This window comes from Sinocyclocheilus rhinocerous, unplaced genomic scaffold, assembly GCF_001515625.1.
Source record: "Sinocyclocheilus rhinocerous isolate Xijiao unplaced genomic scaffold, SAMN03320098_v1.1 scaffold1623, whole genome shotgun sequence".
In the NCBI taxonomy this organism is placed as follows: domain Eukaryota; kingdom Metazoa; phylum Chordata; class Actinopteri; order Cypriniformes; family Cyprinidae; genus Sinocyclocheilus; species Sinocyclocheilus rhinocerous.
In genome coordinates, this window is record NW_015657306.1 from 165,319 (window position 1) to 192,620 (window position 27,302).

The 27,302-nt window shown below is 37.5% G+C and overlaps 1 protein-coding gene and 2 pseudogenes across 3 annotated transcripts; 1 reads left to right on the forward strand and 2 right to left on the reverse strand.

Moving 5' to 3' along the window:
* The first annotated feature begins 2,625 nt into the window (after positions 1–2,625).
* On the forward strand, positions 2,626–11,140 carry LOC107720996 (striatin-interacting protein 1 homolog). 3 transcript variants are annotated; one of them, XM_016528839.1, is made up of 21 exons: positions 2,626–2,772; positions 3,869–3,938; positions 4,062–4,136; positions 4,278–4,412; positions 4,497–4,617; positions 4,700–4,768; positions 5,760–5,866; positions 5,965–6,092; positions 6,180–6,362; positions 6,452–6,672; positions 6,758–6,823; positions 6,899–6,962; positions 8,198–8,269; positions 8,354–8,428; positions 8,516–8,613; positions 9,387–9,513; positions 9,697–9,797; positions 9,922–9,988; positions 10,072–10,176; positions 10,279–10,483; positions 10,594–11,140. In XM_016528839.1, the coding sequence occupies exons 1-21, from the start codon at positions 2,668–2,670 to the stop codon at positions 10,842–10,844; spliced, it is 2,445 nt and encodes an 814-aa protein (XP_016384325.1). In that variant the 5' UTR covers positions 2,626–2,667; the 3' UTR covers positions 10,845–11,140. The 3 variants fall into 3 exon arrangements, with proteins under 3 accessions (XP_016384325.1, XP_016384326.1, XP_016384328.1); XM_016528840.1 differs by having other exon boundaries at positions 10,597–11,140; XM_016528842.1 differs by having other exon boundaries at positions 10,562–10,643.
* Positions 11,141–14,127: 2,987 nt separating this feature from the next.
* LOC107720995 (zinc finger protein 721-like) lies at positions 14,128–23,353 on the reverse strand (annotated as a pseudogene).
* Positions 23,354–25,164: 1,811 nt separating this feature from the next.
* LOC107720978 (gastrula zinc finger protein XlCGF49.1-like) lies at positions 25,165–26,369 on the reverse strand (annotated as a pseudogene).
* Between the last annotated feature and the right edge of the window lie 933 nt (positions 26,370–27,302).

Here is a 27,302-nt window from a genome sequence, read left to right on the forward strand (position 1 = left end):
ACGCTGTATTGATGTGCGCATGCCCAGTAGCACCATACGTATCCCTTCTAGCCTTAACCGACTAATCACAGTCGTTTGTAATCGCTGGGAAACCTCGTACACCGGCAGCTACTTGTAGGGATTGACACTGACACAGAATTCAAGCCGGAGTAGGTCTGAAATGGAGATGCAACGTCTAAATTTGTTGCCACCCTTTATTCCCATCACTCTTTATTTCCAAGAATACAATATAATGTGCTTAGACTTACATAGATCATCTATGCTGCGTAACGCTCTTTGAGGTTATACAGCACAGCGGGCTCATTGAGGTGCGTCATCATGGCCATGTCTTACATTTTGTCAAAAATGTGTGGGTTCACTGGAAAGATTTCATTTTCTTGACAATATTTTATAACTCAACAGTTTATTTGGAATATGATGATTACATGGATGCTGCATTATTCCAATAGCAGTCTACTTTTTGGACTTTCTTTCCCACACAGGGTTTTGACCGTATCCTTGCCACCTTCTTTACTAACAAGATACCTTTCAGGTACATGTTCTCAGGTTCTGACACAAAGTGGGCTGTTTTGGCGTCAAACGGGGTGTTTTGAGCCTCGATCCTCTCCTTTTCTGGCTTCTGAAGGTAAATGGCCGCCGGGCCAAAAAACTCCATTTCACCATCTCCCATGATGGAGTATTTCTGTTCAGGAATAAGAAATATGATTTTATGAACACATTTTCCCATATTTAAGAGTGTTTAAGTTCTTATTTACCTTATTTCAGTGCCCTAGAGCAGAGAAACTACAAGCCAGTGATGTACGATCTGTGAAAATAAAGTAGTTGATAAAATGTTTAATGTGTCTTATCGTCTTTGCAAGATTTTAAAATGTGTACAAGTCCAAAGAATCAACAGTTTTCCATCTGTATGTAAAGTGAACTTCATCTAACCGTGGATGGATCCCCGTCAGGTCTTTAGGACCTTTCAGATGGCCTCTTTTATAGAGAACTCAGCAGAAAGCTCACACTCTATTTGGCCATGTGAATTTGCTGGATAGGCCGTGACACTTGGCTTCCCGTTTATAGATCTCTATTGATCAATAACGTATTTTGTTGCCTTCCTCATGCCATATCCATAGTCCTTCATATCCAGTAGGTTATTGGAAACACTTGATGATAATTGTTTTTATTATTCTTTAATTAATTATAACTGGCTTCACAGACCAGTAGTTTGTGTACAATTAAATAAGAATTAATTTTTATTAATTCAATTCATCATAGTTGACTTAACACTACCTTCTAGATCTATTAAGTTTTATTAAATGTAATATTGTTTGTTATTGTTGAGTTTAGCCCTACTGACACATGTAAACAAAACAGCTTTGACATTTAGTGTTTGAATTACTTAGCATTGTTTTCGTAACATATTTATTAATTTATGGAAGTATCTCAATAAACAGTGTAACGTCACAATCTCACATACTGTTTTTTAAAACCAAAATAGCAAGCATTACAAACAACTGATACACATGTGCACACTATTCGTGGTGTACTGTGAAATTAAAATGATTGTAATGATTATTATGATTCATAAATAAACAAATTAATGCATATTAATAGAGTTGGCTATGTTTTTTTTTTTTTTTTTCAGCTATATAAATTGTTTCCATCCTTATAGATGTCTATGGTTTCAGATTCCTGAATGGTCACATACTCTCATGTGGATCTGCCAGCAAAGGTGCTGATATGTCATAAGTCAGTAGACAATTCATCATCCCACACTTAAAACGATAGTGCATATATAAAATATATAGTGTTTAAAATCTAAAGAAAGGCTTCGTCACGTGAGTTGTGTTATTTATATCAGAATTTATGTGCCAAGGAATTTATGTCCTGTCAAGGATTTTTCTGAAGCACCACAGAGCTGTGGGGAAGAGCTGTCTTTATTGTTTTTTACACATACCAAAAATGGATTCAGATCTGTTTTATGAACTTTGATCTTTCTGAAAGTACAGATCAAAGTACAAATAGAACCATTAAATTTGATTGGATGAGGTGAAACTTCTCACTTACGCATGTTATTTATGTTAGTGAAATAAAATGTAATGACTTATACCTATCACTAATATGATACAAACCTTTATATACAAATAGGCTATAAAATATATTAGAAAATACATTATGTAGCTGTTAAACATACTTTTGAACCCTTAAGTAACCTTTAAATTAACACTAATCTCTTATGCAAACTTAAAAAAAAATAGTTTTAAACGTTGAATTATTCATTAAAATGTAATTAATTGTAGCATCACTAAAATACAACAACAAATACGTTGTGTCTTGTATGTTTAGTGTGTACATTATATTGGTTACGCATTATTTCGTGTCAAATTTTTATTTATTTTATATTTTTTTACCTTGAAAGAACATCCTGTACCCTGAAATATTATGAAAAGTAGCCGTGTGAATAAAGAGAGAGAGAAAAAACCCAATTATATTAAATCAAGGTAATTAAATATTTTTTTTAATATCCGTAACTCCGTCTTAAAGGGGTCATATGATGCTGCTAAAAAGAACATTATTTTGTGTATTTGGTGTAATGAAATGTGTTTACATAGAGGCTGTAGCATCGCGAGATGTGTGCAAGCAACGCGAGAGTATGGAGCGGGAGCCGGAAGTGGAGTGAAGATGGAGGGTGTCGGCTTATGTGCTAACAACAAACAGAAACAAAACCAAATGTTGCCGAATAAAATGCGAGGCGAGTTCACCAGAAACCAGAGGAAAGACTCGGAGGTAAGAGTCAGACGAAGCTGTTTAAATCCGCTTGACTGTATATTTGCAGCCTGTTTTGACAGCAGTGTTCGCCTAAACATCAGCAACATCAGAAATCCAACGATCAAATGAATAAAGTCATTAATTGAGCGACGCTGATTAAATAAGCAACAAATATGAAAACAGCATCATTACTCAAAGATAAGGATTTAATTATTCATGAACGTTTAGTGATTAAAACTCAAAACCCTAGCAACAGTTACTAGTGAATATTCATTAAACCACTTAATGAACAAACACACTGAATGATTGATTCATGTAACTTCAGTGTGAAGTTCATCTCTTCTCCTGTTGATTGTGATCGGTTATTTAACACCAGATAAGCAGCTGACTGACTGATAAACATCAATATCTGTCTGTCTGCCCTTGCGAGAAAGTGCAAGTACTTTGAAAAAGAGTATCTTTTACAGAAATAATGTGCTCTAAAAGAATATCCTGAATGACTTCCTTTCTTCTGTTGGGGAAAATAATAATAATCTGGTCACCTTCTGGTCCCTTTGACTTGCATAGTATTTTTCCATTCCATGGAAGTCAGTGGCTACCATCAACTGTTTCGTTACCAACATTCATCCAAATATTTTCTTTTGTGTTCAACAGAAGAAAGAAATTCATACAGGTTTGCAATAACATGATGGTGAGTGGATAATGACAATGTTCATTTTTGGCTGAACTATCCATTTAAGTAGGACTTAAGTACATCTTTATGTAATTTCATAATTATTACTTCTGTTGTCTTTGCAAAACGGTTAAAGTGTACTTCTGAATATATTGAAAAGCATTTATGGCAAACTAAAATATACTTCACTGACATTCTTAATTGAAACTTGTATGTCATGTACTTAAATATATGATAAATTACACATTTGTAATGCATTTAAGAACGTTTAAAATATATTAAACTTTAAGTGTAACATTTAATAGCACACTACAGTTACAATAATAACCCATTACTTCACGTGCTATGACAACACACCAAAATAAGTGTACTTCTTTAAACACTACAAATGGTCATTTGTTATTCCATGATAAAGACAAATGTGTTGTGTTTGTGTCTCAGTGTTTATCAGAAGCTCCTGACCTGGAGTTTGAATATTCAGATGCTGATAATTGGGCTGTTGAACTGTCAGGTGAGAGCGATTTGCTTCCTTTACTTCTGTTTCCTTCTGAAATAATATCACAAAACTTTCACCCTTCATTAACAAACTGCAGGCAATAGTAATTTGTTGGCCTCTATCAAATGCTGTTTGTAGAGTTGTACAGTTACACAGAGGGACCAGAGTTTCTGCTCAACCGAAAGTGCTTCGAAGAAGATTTCCACACTCATAGTAAGTGCTGAGCTCTTTATTTTTCACTTCACGGTTTCATAGTTACACAACAAACCTGCAGGTTTCATCATGAAAATGGTGTTTGCGTGCATCTAAGATGATCAGAATGTCACAAAAGATCACGTTCATGTGTTCCTGCAGTGCCCGATCAGAAATGGACCGAACTGGATTCGGTTCAGCACCGAGCTCATGCCATGCGTCTGCTGGACGGACTGGACGTGATTGGCCGAGAGCGCCGCCTAAAAGTCGCCAGAGCCATCCTGTACATGACTCAAGGTAAACCGCAATCTAGAATCTTTATTCATGCATTCATTCCTATGAAAACACAGTGTTAAGAAGATCTCATTTGTCTATTTTCAGGTACGTTCGGCAAGTGTTCTTCGGAACTGGAGGTGCAGCACTGGATGAGGTATAACGTCTTCCTGCTGCTGGATGTGGGAGCGTTCACTGCACTAGTGGAGCTGCTCAACATGGAGATCGAGTGAGATGAACTGCACGCACAAATATTCATATTTCACATCTGTAAGCTTAAATAACTGAACTCTGGGTTAAATGTCTCTCAGTAACAGTGCTGCATGCAGCAGTGCGGTCAGGAAACCTGCTATTTCACTGGCTGATAGCACTGACCTCAGGTACAACACCACACTTTACACGCACACACAAACTAGTTGTTGACTAATAAGGCAGAAAGCGTTAATTTCCCATATGTGAACTGGCATTTTTAATTTAGCTGATAAATGGATATAGAAAAGTGATTGCTAGCGCAACTTTATAACTTTTCGTTACATTTAACGAATATTTTTCTAAAAAGTAAATGAATGTATTATGTTATTGTTAAGTTTGTCTATAATTATTTCTTTTGATTTTAAAACTAATTTATTATTTTATTGTTACATTTAACTACATTGTCAGTTTAATTTATTACTTTTGTTAAATGTAACTACATTTTTAAACTAGAATTACAACATTTTAAATCTCTATTTTTTTTATTGTTAATAGACTTTATTAGAATCTTTTTTATTATCTTACTGTTCCATTTAACTATATTATTTGTTAATTTGAAAAGTGATTTATTAACGTATATTGTTAAAAAAAATGTAAATGTCTATTTGTCATTTTGTTATATTGTTACATTTAACCACCTTATTTGACAACTTGAAAAGTGATGAATCTTTTTAAACCACAATTAAATAAAATGTTAAAAATATCACTTTATTTGTCAAATTGCTATTTATTATTTTACTGTTACATTTAACTACATTATTTTAGTCAATTTGTAAAGCGCTTTATTTTATTGTTACGGTTAACTACATTTAAAACAAATTAAATAAAATGTTTTAAATATGTCTACTTATTTGACAGTGTGAAAATGTATGTATTCTTTTTTTATTTTGTTACATTTAACTACATTTTTAAACAAGAATTAAAATTAGTAGATATTTAAAAATGTGTATTTCCTACTGTTACATTTAACTGCATTTTTAAACAAATTAAAATATGAACTTATTTGTCATTTGTAATTTATTTACGTTTATTTTGTACATTTTCAAACTGATCATTGGTTCATTTTATTTTTAAGAGGCACTCCCAGTCCTCCATAACCCTGTGCGTGCGTGTTTTCAGGGTGCTGCTGAACATCATGTATCTGATGCTGGAGACCATCCAGCGTGAAGAACCCACAGACAGTTCAGAGTGGAGAACCATCAGAGAAACCTTCAAGTCTGAACTCGGTCTGCATGTGTTTCAGTTGACCTCAAATTGAATGATTTTATTTGAAGATATGCGTTGAGTATGGAAGACTAGAATTGTTTCAAATGTTTCCTGGCAGGTTCTCCTCTCTATAACAATGAGACCGTCTCCGTCATGCTGTTTGGGATGGTCACCAAGTTCTGCAGCGGCCATGCGCCCCATTTCCCCATGAAGAAAGTCCTGCTGCTGCTGTGGAAGACCATCCTGGTGAGTTAGCATCTAGTTTTGAACCGATTCACGCCAAGTGATTGTTGTGTTAATGGTTTTGTCTGTATGTTTCCTGTCGCATCCCAGTTCACTCTGGGAGGGTTCGAGGAGCTGCAGTGCAGTAAAGTCAGTAAACGGGCAGCACTGGGTCTCCCTCAGCTGCCGGAGGACAGCATCTGTGTGGTGCGGAGCATGAGAGCCGCGTCCCCGCCGGCATCCGCCTCCGACCTCATCGAGCAACAACAGAGACGCGCCCGGAGAGAACAAAAGGTGCCCGAACCGAAACTTTGCCAAACATAAAGGTAGTAAACATAACATGATAAAGAGAAGAATGTGAACCTTTTAAATCGTTTCTTCAGGCTCTGATAAAGCAAGACAATCTGGATGCATTTAACGAGAAGGACCCGTATAAAGCCGATGACACCCGAGAGGACGAAGAGGAAAATGACGATAATGACAACTCTCTGGAGGCGGAGCCTTTCCCACTGGAGCGTGATGAGGTCATGCCGCCACCCATCCCGCATCCCCCCACTGAGAGGGTCTGTTTTCCCAAGGGTCTACCGTGGGCTCCGAAAGTCAGGTAGGAACTTGACTTCATCTGTTTGATATGGTTTATTTGATGGTTTTCTTAAATATATGTTTTTAATCTATTTCTCTTTTAACAGGGAAAAGGATATTGAGAACTTCCTGGAGTCCAGCAGGAGTAAATTCATCGGCTACACGCTGGGAAAGTGAGTGTGTTTTATGAAGCTTGTTTGTTTATTTCCTGTGAGCCGCAGTGATGCATGTTTGCGTTTGTGTTGCAGTGACACGGATACTGTAGTCGGTTTGCCCAGACCCATACATGAAAGCATCAAAACTCTCAAACAGGTAATTAACATATCAGCCATGACTGATTAGCATAACCCCACCCCTGCTCATGCATATTTAATATGTGATCTTTCCGATTTCTTCCCACGTCCCTCATCATGAAATGAATAGCTTTATATTAATTCAGATTGGATTATGCTAGACCAGTAATCAGTTTGACTGATAAAACATTTGTCTGTTTATTATTTTTTGGTTACATTAACTATATTTTCCAACATGAATTAAAATAGTTTTAAATTAATCATCTTATTTGCATTTTGTGATTTATTTACATTTCTATTGAACATTGATTCCTTCATTTTAAGAGGCATTTTTAATCCTCCATAATAATAATAATAATAATAGTTATTATTATTATTAACAGCAAAATTATTAAATAAATTAATTTATAATAAAATACTTATAACCCCTTATTTTTTTAACTCAAGTTTTTACAAAAACAACCAAATTTATTTTTATTGGTTATAAATCAGTCAAATTTTATATTAGTAAAAATGGAAAGACTAATGATTAATATTAGTTGGTGGAAGAGCTATTTATCATGATTAATAATACTACAATAATATAATAATTATCAAATATATACCCTATGTGTTTTCCTCCATAATAATAATAATAATAGTTATTATTATTATTAACAGCAAAATTATTAAATTAAAAATTAATTTATAATAAAATACTCATAACCCCTTATTTTTTTAACTCAAGTTTTTACTAAAACAACCAAATTTATTTTTATTGGTTATAAATCAGTCAAATTTTATATTAGTAAAAATGGAAATACTAATGATTAATATTAGTTGGTGGAAGAGCTATTTATCATGATTAATAATACTACAATAATATAATAATTATCAAATATATACCCTATGTGTTTTTAATGAGGTTTTAATAATTTAGTTGAGTCAAAGCACAAAAAAAAATTTAAACATTAAAGAAAAAAGAAAATTGCATTTGTCATAAATCAATGTTATGTTTTTGTTAGTTAAAACTGGTTAATGAGTTATAATACTTGGTGAACTAATTGTTTATTTGGATTATTATTAATCATTATTGTAACTATTTTATTTAATATTTGTGTCTTTTATACTTCTATGTCATATTTTTGTTGGCACTGTTTTATAAAAATTGTAAACCATTTTAACAATGAATGTTAGTATAGAGTTTTGTGGCTAATTGCTGTAATGAAATACATTAGTGCCTGTCGTAACATTTAGTTTGTGTGTTTGTTTCAGCACAAGTATGTGTCCATCGCTGAGGTCCAGATCGCTAAGGAAGAGGAGTATGAGAAGACCCCTCTCTCCGGCGTGAGTCACTGTACACTGATAGAGCTACAATATGACGTCTGATGATGAGCTTAAAACACACACTGTCTGTGTTTGTGTGTTTAGGGTGAGGAAGAGCTGGAGTTGTGTGCCACAGAGCTCTTATACCAGGGTATTTTACCCAGTTTACCACAGTATATGGTGAGAAACTGTCACTTACACACCAGTCCCACTGCATTTGAGCCGTTCTCATACTGACAGGCTTCGTGTGTGTGTGTGTGTATTCAGATTGCTCTGCTGAAGATCCTGTTGGCTGCTGCTCCCACATCCAAAGCCAAGACCGACTCCATCAACATCCTGGCGGACGTGCTGCCCGAGGAAATGCCGTAAGACACTGTTAAACAGCATAGCTGCAGATGTAGTTGTCCTTTCCGTGAATCGGCTGAACGATTCTCGACTGGACGGACAACTGACTCACTGAATCAAAGTGATTCCCTTAACAACCTGAGTCTGTGTCTGTGTCTAAAACTGAATTGGTGAGTCATATCAAAACACAAACTCACCTCACCATCACGCAGCTGAGTTGCCATGGCAACAGTGAGCTCCGTGTCTTCAGATGCTGTAAAAATATCCTCTGGGTTATAAGTATTCATCTCATTCTCCATTAAATACTTGATTGTCATTTGGTCAAATATATGTGTGCCTAAAATCAGGGCTATTTTAGTGTCATTGAAATACTGTTTTTTTGTTCATATTTTAAATGTGTTATTTTATATGTTCCGTTTTTATTTTTATGTCTTTTATTAAAGGTGCGGTCACATTTACCATTGCTCTTCAAAATTTCATGAGCAAAATTCTGTCATGTCAATAGAATCCATGCGATTTGGGGTTTAATGTTAGAGTAGAAACTAAAATGTCAATAAATTGTTTGAATTGAACTTTTTCCACTTTTAATAGACTTTCATAGTATCTTTACTAAAGATGTGGGCACATTTGCCGTTGCTCGGCAGAATTTCACAGGTGAAATCCAGTTATTACATTAAGCTACTGAAAATAGACAATGGATTTTATTTGCCCACAAAATTTTGATGCAATTTCGCTAATGTGACCATACCTCAAGTGTGCATGGTTTGACAGTCTGTCTGTTACCTCTCTCTAGCACTACGGTTCTTCAGAGTATGAAGTTGGGCGTAGATGTGAATCGCCATAAAGAAATCATTGTCAAAGCCATTTCAGCCATACTGCTGCTGCTGCTGAAACATTTCAAACTCAACCACGTCTATCAGGTACACAGACAAACAACTTTGAAGCTGCTTGTGAGGAACTTTGAAGATGTTTGTCCAGATAATTGTCTTACCCTAATCATAATCCTACATTTTACACTTGCACAAACTGGTTGGGCTTCACAAATATAGGAAAAATTTAAACCTTTATTTTGTGAGTACACTTACACAAGTTTCCTGCTCTAGTTTGAGTACATGGCGCAGCATCTGGTGTTTGCCAACTGTATCCCGCTGATCCTGAAGTTCTTCAACCAGAACATCATGTCCTACATCACTGCTAAAAACAGGTGAACCTTCATGTCAACCTCTGTTCACGGGTCAGAATGACCTGGAGTATGAAGATTGCACTTCTTCTTTACACTTCCTTTAACCGTTATGTGTTATGAGTAATGACGTTTATCTCTTCGGCAGTATCTCGGCTCTGGATTTCCCACACTGCGTCGTTCATGAGCTTCCAGAGCTCACCGCTGAGAGTCTGGTGAGGAAAAATACACACCTGAATGTGTCTAATGCTCTTCTGAGCGAGTCTTTGAGTTTTTTTTTTGTGTGTTTTGTTCACAGGAAGCTGGTGACAACAATCAGTTCTGCTGGCGGAACTTATTCTCCTGTATTAATCTGTTGCGTATCCTCAATAAACTCACCAAATGGAAGCACTCCAGGACCATGGTGAGACGCCACACACACACAAACCAAACAGGTTTCGCTTTAGAACAACAACATCTATTGTACCTGGAGAGTGTGTTCATTTCAAATGTTACACGTTTCTAGATGTTGGTGGTGTTCAAATCGGCTCCAATCCTGAAGAGGGCGCTGAAGGTCAAGCAGGCCATGATGCAACTCTATGTGCTCAAACTGCTTAAAGTCCAGACAAAGTATCTAGGAAGGCAATGGAGGAAGAGCAACATGAAAACCATGTCGGCGATATACCAGAAAGTGCGCCATCGCCTCAACGATGACTGGGCTTACGGAAACGGTGAGTAGGTGAAGAATCTGGTCTTGAATGTGAAGGGGTTTTCAATAAATGATTTTTTAAACCTTAAATGTTTTGTAGTGTCCGAACTAAACGAGTCCTGTCTCTGACAGCAGACCTGGACGCTCGCCCGTGGGATTTCCAGGCAGAAGAGTGCGCCCTACGTGCCAACATCGAACGGTTCAACAGCCGACGCTACGATAAGAACCAGAGCAACCCCGAATTCCTCCCGGTGGACAACTGTCTGCAAAGTGTGCTGGGAGAGCGGATCGACCTTCCGGAAGACTTCCAAATGAACTATGACCTTTGGCTGGAGCGTGAGGTCTTTTCCAAACCCATTTCCTGGGAAGAACTCCTGCAGTGAATGAATCGTGTTACAGCACCTCTTCACTCCAGCGAGTGTGAAAATAACCTTTACCAGAGTAAAACTCTGTCGACGACACTACGCTTACTAGAGTCCAGCAACAGGGACCATCTCCTGCGTGTCTTTGTGTAATATAATGGCGTGTCTGTAGTAAACCTGCGATTTTTACTCTTTAGAAAGGGAACTTTGTTAGTCAGAGGTGCTAAGAGGTCATTGTTATGTTTATTTTATTGTTCTTGCTGCTTTTGAATAATTATCTGTAACAGAATATTAAACCTGAGGTTATTGTGAAAGACTGTAATTATCCTGGAGTGTTTTGATGTGTTTTTCATTGTATGACTTTATATATAAGCATTACATATATATGCATTACAACCATATTTGACTCTTTTTGTTTTGGCCATTCATTTTTAAAGGTAAAATCTGAGAGTTTCATGTCAAATTTCAAGGTTTGTGTTATGATTCATGTGGTCAGACTCATTTTACAACATTGGATGCAACTGAAGGATTCCATGATGATAGGTTTTCAAAAGAAAGTCTGAATAAGTGCTGGCGATATTTCATACTGAAAACTGTACGGTTTCATTTTTTATTTTACCTTCGATTACTTAAAGGAGACATATTATGCCCCTTTTTACAATATGTAATATAAGCCCCTCTGTTGTCCCCAGATGTATCTGTGAAGTTTCAGCTCAAAATACTCCACAGATTATTTATTATATCATTTTGAAAATGCCTATTTTGAATGGAAGCAGAAACACGCTGTTTTTTGGGCCCGTCTCCAAAGCACACAGACCGAAAGCGGCTGTCACAGGCATGATGTGAGTACTAAAATAAGTTCTCTTTCACACAGAAGTTTACGTTAACAACACTCATGAGTTACAAAAAACAGTCGGTTGTGTCTGTGAAGGTAAACAGCTGGGAAATAAATTGCTTGTTTATTTTAGATCTGTGTGGCAGCAGCATAGGGGCGTGTTTGTTTTGGTGATTTCAAATATCAACATTGGCTACCAGAAATCGCTTACCCTGCCTTTAAATCATATAATACAAATACTGTGTCTAATACTGAGATTATATGATACAGACACCAGCAGAGGGAGCCACAGACAAAATATAAAACCTAGTATATTTTGAATGAATGAATGAATAAATAAGATTCTGAGTCAAAGTAAAACGCGCTGTGGCTTTAACTCAACAAAACATGTCTATTATTTATTATTAACGTTGATGTGCAGCCAGAATGTGTTGCAGTTAGTCTTGTATGTTGAGAACGGCAGAATAAAAGGACAAAGTTCAAACCGACAACTTAAAAAAAAAAAAAAACTCTTTCCACACAAAGAATGTGAGTCTTTTCCTTAGTATGAACTTTCAGGTGCATCTTTAGGGTTGAGTTCTATAGAATTTTTTTTCCTACTATGGAAGTCAATGGTGCTCATCAACTGTTCGGATACCAACATTTTTCAGAATATCTTCTTTTGTGTTCAACAGAAGAAAGAAACTCGTACAGGTTTGGAACAAGTGGGGGGGGTGAGTAAATGATGACAGAATTTTCATTCTGGAAGTTAACTAATCCTTTAAGGTGTCCTTTTTGGGCAAAACTCTTCCCTCACTGATCACACGTGAAAGGCTTCACTCCAGTGTGGACCCTCTCATGTGTTTTCAGATGTTCAGACTGACTGAAACTCTTGTCACAGTGTGAACACTTGTAGGGTTTTTCTTTATAACAGAACTTTCTCAAATGTATCTAGTATTACCCCTCATATGCTTGACCGGAAGAAGCAAAAGTGGTTGACTGTAGCATATTAAAAGCTCAGCCACTCTCGAGAACATGATTTCTGCCCGAGTCCCATCAGACTCTTTTCCATCTGCTCAGCACTGGGAGATGACTGTGATGCATTTGGAAAATCTCAGAATCGATCCACGAATCGTGATGCATCGATTTATTATTCCGGCCCTACCAAATAATGTAAAGATTTGTAATACAATGTATTTTTCCAAAACATGTGTGACGCAGCCATGTGCACTTACTAGCCCATCTCATTCTAGCGTTTAATGTTGAAGACTCTATTCTACAAGCCTCTGAAGGACTGGACTAGGAAACTAGTCACGCCGGATCTGTTTCCTACATTGTTGTGATTTGATCTGAATGGAAACAGCGTATCCGTGTGACGCAGCTGACACAGAACAGCATACGTTGTTTACATCCAGCGGATACTCTCCAAAATGGCACCAGGGTAATGCGGAGGAGACGAATTGTTGAATAAAGTTGTTTTTTCGGGTTTTTTTGCTCACAAAAGGTATTCTCGTAGCTTCGTGTAATGGCGGATGAACCCCTGATGTCACATGGATTATTTTACCGATGTCCTTACTACGTTTCTGGACTTGGGAACATTTCAGTTGCATGGCTGTCTATGCAGGGTCAGACAGATCTCAGATTCCATCAAAAATATCTTAATTTGTGTTCCGAAGATGAACGAATGTCTTACGGGTTTGAAACGACATGACGGGGGAGTAATTAATAACAGAATTTTCATTTTTGAGTGAACTAACCCTTTAAAGTGCCCCTGCATTTAGATCCTCGCCTCAGCTTGCTTTCTTCAATACTTGTTACAGAATGACTGACCCACAATGGATCTAGCAGGGGGTAATTGGTACTGCCTAAGCACTCCCTGTTTAATTTTTCAAGAAGGCCACCCCATTGAAAAATATGTAGAAAAGTTTTTTTCTCTGCATATTCTCACCTCTCGGCCAACTGATGCCAGGGGTGATCCCAGGTGGACCATAAATCAATATGTGGACTTGGTCCTACAGCTGTGTGGTCTCCTTTCACAGTAGAACAGGTAGAGGAGGAACAATCCCCTAAACTTTCCCCCGCAGACCTTGGTCCAGCACAAACTCCAGCCGTCATGGCCACCACACCCGAGTCATCAGCCGTAATGGCTGCCACTGGATCTGTCTCGGGGTGGACAAGACTAGTATCTAGTGTGGAGGATCCTCTGCTGATGTCAGCGTGAGCTGCCAGCCTACGCTCCAAAGCCCGCAAGACTCAGTGTTATCAAGAGTGCCGGCCACAGCGCTCATAAGGGGATCTAAGTAATGATAGTTTGTAGATTAATATTTTAGCCTCCCAAGTGTTGTGAAATGCCCTTTTGTTTTTCTGTTTCAGTTCTAAGCATAGTTGGTGTATTGATGACTTCGAAGGAGGCCAGAAAACCTGAAGAGGATAATAATTCAGTTTACTCAAAGTTTCTTAAAAAGACACTTTCAAAAAGTGCAGTGATTTCCTCGTTTTATTTATTAGTTAGAATGGGTATAACTAAACATTTCCACAAACTCCAAAAGCCGAATAAATCAATAAAAGCAACTGATAAATCTCTGAAATAATCAACGATCAGTTGATTAATCATTTTAATAATTTCTGATTAATCGATTATCAAAATAATTTCTTGATGCAGCCCTACCTAGCACCTATCACACCTGGAAGTACAGGATCAGAACTTGAACTACTTACTGTAATTTCGGACATGCAGACATGTAATTTATGACAGATTAGAGAAGATAACTGAGTAAATCTCTTCCCACATGAATGGCAGTGATACGGCTTCTCTCCGATGTGGATCCTCTCATGTATTTGTAGATGTGTTGACCGTTTGAATCTCTTGTCACAGTGTGAACACTTGTAAGGTGTTTCTGTAGTGTGAACCGTCTTGTGCACTTTCAGTGCACCATATGTAAAAAAAGTCTTCCCACACTCAGAGCAAGCATGATCCTTCACACCGCTGTGTCTTTTCTGGTGATATTTTAAAGCAGCAAATTGGCTAAAACTCTTTCCACACAAAGAACACACATGAGGCTTTTCCTTTGTATGAACTTTCAGGTGCTTCTTCAGGGCACTTGCCGTAAAAAAATGTTTACCACAATGGTCACAGTTATATTGTCTTTTTCTAGAATGAGTACGCAGATGAACTTTAAAAACACTTGATATTCTGAAACTCTTCCCACACTGATCACATGAGTACGGCTTTTCTCCAGTGTGGATTTTCACGTGTTTGTTAAGGTTTCCTTTTTGTGTAAAACTCTTCCCACACTGAGCACACGTGTGCGGCTTCTCTCCGGTGTGGATTTTCACGTGATCGTTAAGGGTCCCTTTTAGTCTGAAGCTCTTCCCACAATGATCACATGCATGTGGCTTTTCTCCAGTGTGGATCCTCTCGTGTATTTTCAGATATTCTGACCGTTTGAAGCTCTTGTCACAGTGTGAACACTTGTAAGGAGTTTCTGTAGTGTGAACTGTCTTGTGCAGTTTCAGGTCACCATCTGTAAAAAAAGTCTTCCCACACTCAGAGCAAGCATAATCCTTCACGCCGCTGTGTCTTTTCTGGTGTATTTTTAATGCAACCTTCTGACTAAAACGCTTTCCACACAAAGAACACACATGAGGCTTCTCCTTTGTATGAACTTTCAGGTGGTCCTTCAGAAAATCTGCCCTGGAATTTCTTATGCTGCATTGGTCAGAGTTATATTGTCTTTCTCTAGAATGAGTACACAGATGTACTTTAAAAAACCTTGAATTCTTGAAACTCTTCCCACATTGTTCACATGTGTACGGCTTCATTCCAGTGTGGGTTTTCTTGTGTTGATAAAGGGTTCCTCTTCGTGTGAAACTTCTCCCACATTGATCACATGTGTACGGCTTCTCTCCAGTGTGGATTTTCATGTGATCATTAAGGCTTTCTTTTCGTTTGAAACTCTTCCCACACTGATCACAGGTAAATGGCTTCTCTCCACTGTGGGTTTTTATGTGTTCATAAAGGGTTCCTCTTTGTGTGAAACTCTTCCCACACTGATCACATGTGTATGGCTTCTCTCCAGTGTGGATCCTCATGTGTTCATTAAGGGTTGCCCTTTCTGCAAAACTCCTCCCACACTGATCACATGTGTGTGGCTTCTTCCCAGTGTGCCTTTTCATGTGTTTGATAAGGTTTCCTTTATGTGTGAAACTCCTGCCACACTGATCACATGTGTGTGGCCTCGCTCCAGTGTGGATATTCATGTGTTCTTTAAGGTTTGCTTTTTCTAAGAAACCCTTCCCACACTGATCACATGTGTGTAGCTTCTCTCCAGTGTGGATTTTCATGTGTTTGTTAAGGTTTCCTTTTTGTGCGAAATTCTTCCCACAGTGATCACATGTGTGCGGCCTCTCTCCATTGTGGATATTCATGTGTTGATTAAGCATTTCTTTTAGTCTGAAGCTCTTCCCACATTGATCACATGCATACGGCTTCTCTCCAGTGTGGATCCTCTCGTGTATTTGCAGATATGTTGACCGTTTGAATCTCTTGTCACAGTGTGAACACTTGTAAGGTGTTTCTGTAGTGTGAACGGTCTTGGGCAATTTCAGTGCACCCTATGTAAAAAAAGTCTTCCCACACTCAGAGCAAGCATAATCCTTCACACCGCTGTGTCTTTTCTGATGTATCTTTAATGCAACCATCTGACTAAAACTCTTTCCACATAAATAACATACATAAGGCTTCGCCTTTGCATGAACTTTAAGGTGGTCCTTCAGGATATCTGCCCTAAAAAATTTTTTACTGCTTTGGTCACAGTTATCTAGTCTTTCTCTAGAATGAGTAAGCAGATGTTTTTTAAAACCACCTAATTTTCTGAAACTCTTTCCACACTGATTACATGTGTACGGCTTCTCTCCAGTGTGGATCCTCATGTGTTCATTAAGGGGTTGCTTAAGTCTGAAACTCTTCCCACACTGATTGCATGCGTGCGGCTTCTCTCCAGTGTGGATCCTCATGTGTACATTAAGGGCTCCTTTTTGTGTGAAACTCTTCCCACACTGATTACATGTGTACGGTTTCTCTCCAGTGTGGGTTTTTAGGTGTGCATCAAGGTATCCTTTTTGTGTGAAACTCTTCCCACACTGATCACATGTGTACGGCTTCTCTCCAGTGTGGATCCTCGTGTGTTCATTAAGGGTAGCTTTTAGTCTGAAGCTCTTCCCACATTGACCACATGTGTACGGCTTCTCTCCAGTGTGGATTTGCATGTGCTGTTTAAGGGTTGGTTTTAGTCTGAAGCTCTTCCCACATTGACTACATGTGTACGGCTTCTCCCCAGCGTGGACATTTATGTGTTTTTTAAGGATTGCTTTTAGTCTGAAGCTCTTCCCACATTGACCACATGTGTATGGCTTCTCTCCAGTGTGGATATTCATGTGTTTCGTAAGGTTTCCTTTTATTGTGAAAGTCTTTTCACACTGATCACATGCGTACAGCTTCCCTTCAAGATGACATTTTATGCGAATATCAAGATTTTGCTTGCATGAGAGACTCTTTCCACACTGAGGCCAAGTGAAACATATATTGTCTCTTCTTTTCAATAAGGAACTGCAGGATGTTTCTTCAGTTTTGACATGATGGTTCTTCCCTTCTTCAATCTCCTTGTTATCTTCTATCAGGTCTAAAATTAAAGTAAAAAAAAAATAAGTTAAAACATTTTTTTTTTTTAATAAAACAGTAAATCTTAAAAAAAAAATGTGAAAGGAAAAGGACATGTGAAACCTGAGATAACAGTGGAAAGTATAAACATTTTGATGCATTCATTTGAATTGGGTACATTTATTATCCAATTATTATTTAAAAAAATTACAGGCACAGGTTTTGAAGTGATAATTAATAAATGTTTGATTAACTACATTTTACAAGTAAGGGTTGTAACATTTTCAAAATTTAAAAAAATATATAAAAATTAAACCCTTCAGATATTTATTCTGACATCCAGATGTTTGCAATGTATGAATGTTTCTCAAACCACCTTACATTTGTTGAAAACAACAAGTAAAAGAAAACTATACTGGTTACTAGGGCTGCACGATAAATTGCATGCGATATTTAACGCGCATCTTGTCAGTAAAGCCGGTTCTTTAATCAGCGGTAAACCTCCATCACCTGCGGGCTTTCACATGGAGCAGCATTAACTACACAGAGCCGTTGTTCACCGACAAGCTGCGCAAAACATGCGCAAAATATGATCATCTGCAATTTGTTGTTTATGATGAGGGAATTTGCGAGTTTCAGGGTGCTTTCACACTAGCACTTTTGGTGCACACCCGGGTTCGATTGACGTCAAGAGTTCGGTTCGTTTGGATGATGTGAACGCTGTCTACCGAACTCGGGTGCGCACCCACGAACCGTACCAGAGTCCGCTTAAAAAGGGTGGTCTGGGGTACGGTTCAAGTGAACTCCGGTACGGTTCGCTGCTTATGTGAATGCAATCGTACCAAATCGCGGAAGTGAACCGCTATTAATGACGTATTGTTTGATAAAAATGTGTGTTTGTTTTTAGAGCATTTGCAGTACATTCGTAAGACAGACCTAAGTGCCGTTATGTACTGAAGCTTTGTAAACAAAACGAACGGTTCAAAAACGTAAATATATAAAAGTGCAGAGAGCAATGTTATGCATTTGCCGCCTTCTCCTGCGCTGTCGTTACTAAGCAACGGGGTAAACGGTTGCTGGCTTGATGACGCAAATGAACCGCGGTTCGGACCCAAATAAAATAATATGAATGCAGTCCAGCGGGGGCAGGGGGAGGGGGGAGCAATCGAACTCGAACATAAAAATAAAATATGATGTAACATAAGCAGGTCTAAATTTAATACAGCAATCGAAATTTCATTTTAAGTGTTAAAGTTTTATTGAAAAACCAGGGGCAGCCCATGTTAACATGGTAGGTTTTGTCTCAGAATTGTTCAAATATTTTAACTTTTTTGTAACCACTATAAAAGTGTTAAGTTTTGTCCTTTGGTGTGACATCCCTAAATTATATTTGTTAATTAAAAACTGTATGTTAAACAAAACTACACAATCTTTTTAAGCAAATTAAGCAAATGTGTCCAGCTAACTGCTAATGACAGGTTAGCTAGGAATAGCAAGGCCATTAACTGACACAAAAGGCGGAAACATCCTTTGGTGTGACAGATAATGTCCACCGGTGTGACACCTGTACTGTCACACTGGAGGACAAGGTCTCTTTAAGAAGCATTTTAAATAATTAAACAAGATTTAACTCCTTTTTTTCCCCTTTTTTTAACATTTTCAGTGTTCTTAAATGCAATAATTACATTAATTAAAATTGTTCTGATGTTTTTGTCCTATAATGTGACGCACAAAAGAACTACAGATTTGTTTTTTTTTATCTCAAAATATCTTAAAAAACAGTTGAGTATTGCATTAGGGGAGATATAATCATCATATTTTAATCATCTTAAAATGGTATAATTTTCAGCAGTTTTGAAAATGAAAGCAAAGTTTGTCTCGTTGTCAAAGTTTGGCTTGAAAATGTCAAAAAATTAATGGGGGAAAAATAATGTTATTCATAATTTCATATTAAATAAATAGCACGTTTTGTATATTATTAAGTATTTTTTTGTTTGTTTTTTGCTATGTCACACCACAGGACACATTTATGGCACAGTTCAGTAAACATGTTAAAAAAAAAAACAGTGAACGAATTAAGAAATTTAGTGACCCCTTATATTTTCTCAAACATCAGACTTCACACTACATAAATATATGTATTTTTTCTTCAAATATGGTATTTTACAATACCATGCATATTTTTCAACTACCCGTTAGTCTGGCGAGTAAAATTAAACGATGTACTAGCCAATGGCGATTCCACTGCCAAGGTGTGCGTAGAGGGTTACATTGCCTAACTTTTGTGATGTTATTTATTTTAAAACAACCGTTTTCAAAACAACAGCTGAAGACAATACCGGCTCATATACATTTTTTACAGTATGTCTTATCTTTTTGGAGGGACCAGTTTTTATGGCACTACAGTGACTTATGCAATGTTAATGCCCCACAGGTGCCAGTACACCACAATCCATCATATTCATCCACGCTGAACAGCTGAGCCTCAACTCAATGTAATCATCAAAACAATGAACCACTATAACTTGCAACTTCACATCTGCAGCTTTAACTGTTATTTCACAGCTTTTATGATTTTTCTAACTGCAACCACTGAATCTGATGAACTGCTTGAAGTTTTATAAACTTATTGAAGAATTAAGAACATACACAAACCTATTTGTTGTTCAGTATCTTCCTGTTTTATTCCGCAGGGTTCTGGATCAGTCATGTTTTCGACTTTCTTTCATATAAACTCTTTCATAAACTGTTGTGGGAGGAGCTGAACTGTAGGTGAATTCCTGTGTGGTTGAAGGAGCAGATCTGCCAAAATCAAAAATAAATCAGTTATCAAATTTATGCTTTCATTTAATCTCACACTTAAATCATTGTTTGTGTTTATCCATCTATCAAAATGCACACGCATCTGTCAAAGTATAATAGAGCAAGATGTGGCAAATGCTTATGCTTTTTTATATGTGCTTATTATTTTACAGCATTCTCATGTTTTGGACAACTTGAACGTACATTTCCCGCAGCAGCTCACTCTGTGTCCTCCTCTACAAAGGTGCTCCGATTGATCAGCTACCGATCACTATCAGCCGATAATTGCTTCTAATGATTGGATCGGCGATCTCTCAATCTGCCGATCTCAGAAACAGCAGTGCCATCTCGATCTCGGTTTTTTTTTATTATACATTTTTCAGTGTTTTTTTATACATTTGATTACTTTGTACAATTTATGTAGCATTTGTTGTTCTACTGTAGTTTTTTTTTATCCTGTTGTTTGTAATTAGTTTCTTATTCTTATTTTATCTGACTGTTTACACGTCTTCAGTGGGTTTGAGTTGAGTACCCCATTTCTCTTAAAGGGTTGGTTCACCCCAAAATGAAAATTCTGTCATTAATTACTCACCCTCATGTCGTTCCAAACCCGTAAGACATTCGTTCATCTTCGGAACACAAATTAAGATATTTTTGATGAAATGTGAGAGCTCTCAGACCCTGCATAGACAGCAACACAACTGTAATGTTCCCAGGTCCAGAAACGTAGTAAGGACATCTGTAAAACAGTCCATGTGACATCAGTGGCTCAACTTCAGTTTTGCGAAGCTACGAGAATACTTTTTGAGTGCAAAGAAAACAAAAATAGCAATTTATTTAACTATTTTTTCCCCACGAGTTACGTCTTCTGCCATTTTGGAGAGTACCCAAGAGCGTAATAGATGTAATCAGCGTTGTTTACGTTCGAAGGAGAAAGCGCACGCATGAACATAATCAGCATTGTTTACGCTTAGGGGAAAGCATGCGTAATATGTGTTGTGATACTCTAAAATTGCAGAAGACGTAACTCGGGGGAGAAGAATTGCTGAATAAATTATGTTATTTTTGTTTTCTTTGCGCTCAAAAAGTATTCTCGTAGCTTCGCAAAACTGAAGTTGAGCCACTGATGTCACATGGACTGTTTTACCGATGTCCTTACTACGTTTCTGGACCTGGGAACATTACAGTTGTGTTGCTGTCTATGCAGGGTCTGAGAGCTCTCACATTTAATCAAAAATATCTTGCGTTCCGAAGATGGATGTCTTACGGGTTTGAAACGACATGAGGGTGAGTAATTAATGACAGAATTTTCATTTTAGGGTGAACTAACCCTTTCAGGGAAAACCGATCAAGGAAAACATACGTCTAAGAGCACCTCCCAGTGACCATTATATAAAACACAAAGGAACCAACCCTTCATGAGATATTGCTTAACTTAAAGGGGTCATATGATGCGATTTCAATTTTTCCTTTCTCTTTGGAGTGTTACAAGCTCTTGGTGCATAAAGAAGATCTGTAAAGTTGCAAACACTAAAGTCTCAAAACCAAAGAGATATTCTTTATAAAAGTTAAGAGTTAACCACGCCTACCTAAAACGGCTCGTTCTAACACACCCCACATGTCTACGTCACGATGTGAGAAGATTTGCATAACGCCGCCCAAACGGAACACAGCAGCGACTGAATGCTACCCCAGGTAGTCACGCAGTGTGAAAACAACGGCGATCCGACGAGTTTGAAAATCGTGCAGTGTGAACTCGGCATAAGATAGTACAACAAATAGAGGGTTGAGTCCTAAGTTCAGGGACAATGCACATACTTTTTCTTCATTCAATTTGCACACTGAACATGGGTTAGAGATCTTAATTTAGAACTCTGAAAGTGCACCAGATTAATGAATTTATCTTTAAAATTTACAAAATGCCCCCCCACACCCCTATCCCAGATAGCAAGAACGTTTGGGCCAAATGTGGCTGATAGCTGTCACATTTGGCCTAGGTATGGCATGGCTGAGCACATATGGGCCAAACTTTATTTAACTGAATGCTACCCCAGGTAGTCACGCAGTGTGAAAACAACGGCGATCCGACGAGTTTGAAAATCGTGCAGTGTGAACTCGGCATAAGATAGTACAACAAATAGAGGGTTGAGTCCTAAGTTCAGGGACAATGCACATACTTTTTCTTCATTCAATTTGCACACTGAACATGGGTTAGAGATCTTAATTTAGAACTCTGAAAGTGCACCAGATTAATGAATTTATCTTTAAAATTTACAAAATGCCCCCCCACACCCCTATGGGACTGAGGTCCACCCATCATAATCTCACAAAGTCCTGTGGAAAAAAACTGTATATGACACTGTTCTCAAAATAAAAATCTAATTATCTTATTGAAATAGGCTACCTAAAATACGTGCTGAACTGCTTCAGCCAGTTGAAATCTGGTACCTTTGCAGACCCTCTCATCTCCCTATAGTAAGAAAATCTCTGGGAAACCTACCAGTACCACTCATATTAGGACACATTATTACAAGCTTCCCGTTAGTTACCGATAGTTTTGAACACTGGCTGGTTATGTACTTGCTCAAAAATGGAATTTGAATAATTTTTAAACAAAAAAAAGTGACGGACTGCAGCTTTAAGCAATGTAAATGCAGACTATTAGATTAATTAAAAAAATATTTGAAATTTCGAGTCAAAATATTTTTTTATAATAAATAAATTTTCACAATACAGCTAGACCAAACAACTTCTCGCCGTGACGCGACAGAGGATTCTGCTGGGTCTTAACGCCTTCAGCAAACGTTCGCAACACAAACAATGATTTGTCAAAAAAAATGAATTGTTTTCAATTTAGTTTGTTATTCATATGGTCTGGGTGGTCATACGGCGTATATCTGCGTATACGGGACAAAATTATATCTTAAATACGGGACGATTCCGTATTAATCGGAATGGTTGGCAACCCTACTGCTAGGCTAAATGTTTATTTCAGTTAGCAGACGCCAGAAAGGACGCACAAAAACAACTCTACCAGATTAAAACAACACAGAAATGACCTGTAAAATGTTGCTTTAACAAGCTGTGTTTTCATAATTGTATAAATATACGAATTACCTCACCTCAGAAGACTCAAAGCTGTGTGATTGCGCTAGCCGTGACTACTTTTTCTTCTTGTTTTAGGGACAACTGCTGTAGGTCGGAGAAATGGGCGTGCCGAAAGGTTTCTCATTGCTGAAAGGCCAATCAGCCTTAGCCATACATATACGTCATTACTTTAGACTGAAAGAAGATGGTGTGATGCTATCAATTAGGTGAGGTTAATTATGGAAAAAAATAAGGCGTTAAAATTATTAATGCATTTAATGCACTCAAACCCGGCTCAGACCTGTACGTTATCTTACATTGCATGCAGTTGCTTAATGACAAACATTAACTAAACAATGACACAAGAAACAATTACATTTACAGAAAGCACATATTTTGTGCTAAAAATTAGCCTAAAATGTTAAATAATTTGGCTAAATAGGGATAGACGAAAGATACATTTCCAAAAGTACAAACATTAACATTTCAAAAGTATATAAAAAAAGTTGTTATTATTATTATTATTATAGTATAGGCTATATTCACAGGAAAAATTAAAATAGAAATGTATGTGTCTGTGGTCTCCCAGTGGCCACATTATTGTCATTTAGTGGCATTTAGTGTTAAGAGATTCATTTACACCAAAACAAAAAATAACATGTATGCCTTCATCTCCGAAAACATTTTTGTCTTACATTTTATAATGAACTCAGACAAGCTCAGTGGGGACTCATTTTCTGTCAGTTCTTTTTTGTGAATTAAAATGTATGCAGTGGATTGTGGGTAACTGAAGGACGTGAAGGATAAACTTGATGCATCCTTCAACATGAGCTAAATGACGGATACAAAACTAAGGCTGTCTTCCAACGATCCTTCAAAATGAGACGGCCTTTAGCGGCAGGGCTGGTGTTCTGTCGATTTGTGCTACCCTGTCAGATTTTGCTACCCCCCGCAATCCGACGGGTAGGATAAAATGTCAGGACACCGGCATGTGCCTATATGCGAACTAGGCAACTGCCTAGGGTGGCAGTACAGTGAGGGCAACAAGAAAGAGATTTCATTTTTAATTAATGTGTTTATTTTTGGAGATTCATGTGGAATTGTTGCACACAAATTATCATCACCCAATTAGATATTTTAAATCTAAATGAACTTCCCTTTGTTCTACCTAGTAGTGCCACTCCTGTCCTGCCCCCACACAGCCCACTTAAGGGGGTCGCACACCGGACGAGAAGCGCATAGCCTTGTCAAGTCTTCAAAATTAGAACACATTGTTTTCTAAGAGTGGATGCACTCCGGCGGTGCCCAGCTACGACCACCTTTCTCAACATGAAAATGCTATTCAAAATCAATTTTGGAAAAATACTTCATAATAAAAATATTTATATTGTCTGACTTTCTATTAACACAGTACAGTTAATGTTGGTTTACATCATGGGCAGTGTTATATATTTCCAGTGTTTGTGTCATGGACTCTTATTTTGAAGTGTTTTCCCTGCTCCAATTCCTTGTTATATTGTTAAGCTTGTTTCCCTTGTGTGTATATATATAGCCCTTGTGTTTCTCTTGTGCTTTTTCAGTCATTGTTTGGTGTTAAGAGTTCTCGCATTCCTTTCTCTAGTGTTTTCCTGTCTCTTTATTAAAATTCCCCTACATTTAGATCCTTGCCTCAGCTTGCCGTCTCCATTCCCTTTACAGCTTACTGATGTGACAGCCAAGATTAATAAGGCCCTATGAAATCCATTTTATTGAAGAATACATAAAAAATATTTATAAAAATATTTATTTGTATTGTAATAAATAATTGAATAGTATTCGTAATTCTAGCTGATAATCTGATAAATCTCTGAAATAATCAACAGTGAGTCAATTAGGCCTAATCATTCTAATAATCTCATATTAATTGATTATCAAAATAATCGCTTGATGCGGCTCTACACAGCATCACGCCTGGAAGTACAGATCAACACTTGAACTACTTACTGTAATTTCAGACATGCATCTTTTTTATGATAGATTAGAGAAGATAACTGAAAGAAAAAATTGCCACATGAATGGCAGTGATACGGCTTCTCTCCAGTGTGGATCCTCTCATGTATTTTCAGACATTGTGACCGTTTGAATCTCTTGTCACAGTGTGAACATTTATAAGGTGTTTCTGTAGTGTGAACTGACTGATGCATTTTCACTTCACCATCTGTAAAAAAAAGTCTTCCCACACTCAGAGCAAGCATAATCCTTCACACCGCTGTGTCTTTTCTGGTGTATTTTTAATGCAACCTTCTGACTAAAACTCTTTCCACACAAAGAACACACATGAGGCTTCTCCTTTGTATGAACTTTCTGATGCCTCTTTAGGGCACTTGTCCTAAAAAAATGTTTACCACAATGCTCAAAGTTATATAGTCTTTCACTAGAATGAGTACGCAGATGAATTTTAAAAACACTTGATGTTCTGAAACTCTTCCCACACTGATCACATGAGTACGGCTTTTCTCCAGTGTGGATTTTCATGTGTTTGTTAAGATGTCCTTTTCGTGTGAAACTCTTCCCACACTGATCACATGTGAACGGCTTCTCTTTAGTGTGGATCCTCGTGTCTCTTCGTATATATTGACCATTTGTCAGCAGCCATATCACCCTGCAGCCCAAGACTGGTTACCCACTGAAGCTAAGCAGGGTTGAGCTGGTCAGTACCTGGATGGGAGACCTCCTGGGAAAACTAGGTTGCTGATGGAAGAGGTGTTAGTGAGGCCACAGGTGCTCACCCTGTGGTCTGTGTGGTTCCTAATGCCCCTGTGTAGTGACGGGGACACTATATTGACAAAAAGCACCGTCTTACGGATGAGACGTTAAATCAAGGTCCTGACTCTCTGTAGTCATTAAAAATTCCAGGATGTCCTTTGAAAAAGAGTAGGGGTGTAACCCTGGCATCCTGGCCAAATTCGCCCATTGGCCTCTGACCATCATGGCCTCCTAACCATCCCCATATCTGCTGATTGGCTCATTAAATGTTACTATGACAAGTACAGATGTAATTGCTTTATGAATATAACTCAAATTGAAAAGACCAGGAAAGTTGTGTGAAAGTATGCATGTGGAATGAAGCAATGCAAAATTAAGTGAGTGCCTGAGATATTTATTGGCACTCGATCAGAACAGCCTCCATGTATGTCCAGTTCATGATCAACTACTGTACCAGTGATTTCAGCTCTCTCATCCAATCTGAAACAGACAGTGACTGTACATGATGATGAATATATGTGGAAACATCACAAAAGCAAATCAAAGACATATTATAACATTGGTGATGATGAGACATATTTCTTACCCAAATTTAAAAATACTATTCTTGGAGTAGCTGCTGACCTGTCCAAGAAGACTGCATCAGAACAATGCTTTAAGGTTTATGCACTGTATTATATAATCAATTACAAATGATAATGATTACAATATTAACATTTTAACTGCAAGAAAAATTGTTCTCAGTATGTATGTTTGTAGCTTATTTAGGTAACAGAAACACTGGCTATATACAAACTAAACAAGATTTTATAAATGACACAGGATAGCTAGCTTATAGACCAATTATAGGTTTGTAAACATTCAGGATGCGCGCGCATCATGGTTGCAGAAAACCCGGGAGAGATAGCCTTTATGGCTAGAGAATTTCACGGATAGGGTACAATATAATTAGGTTTAAAAAGATTATAAATTATATTGATTAGATATCATTTTCAAAATGTTCTCCGCATATTACAAGAGCTTGTCACCCAGCGATAAGCACTGTTATTCAACGATATTTTTTCTTTTATTCCATGGATTTTACCCATTTATCTCCACTTGTTCCCAGTGTTTTGCTGCAACCACTATGCGCGCGCAGCTGCAAGTGACGTAACTGTGACGTCTACTCTAAATTGGTCTATAGCTTTATTTATTAGGCGGCAGATATATCTGTTTCAAGCACTGTTGTGAACACACTGCAGTAATAGTCACCAGTAGCCAACTATAGGCTAATCAAACTATTCAAACTACAATTAATGCCCCACAAATTAAATGTATAAAAATAAGAAACTATATTACCCAAGGTTAGCATAGGTTATTCGCTTATTGTTTT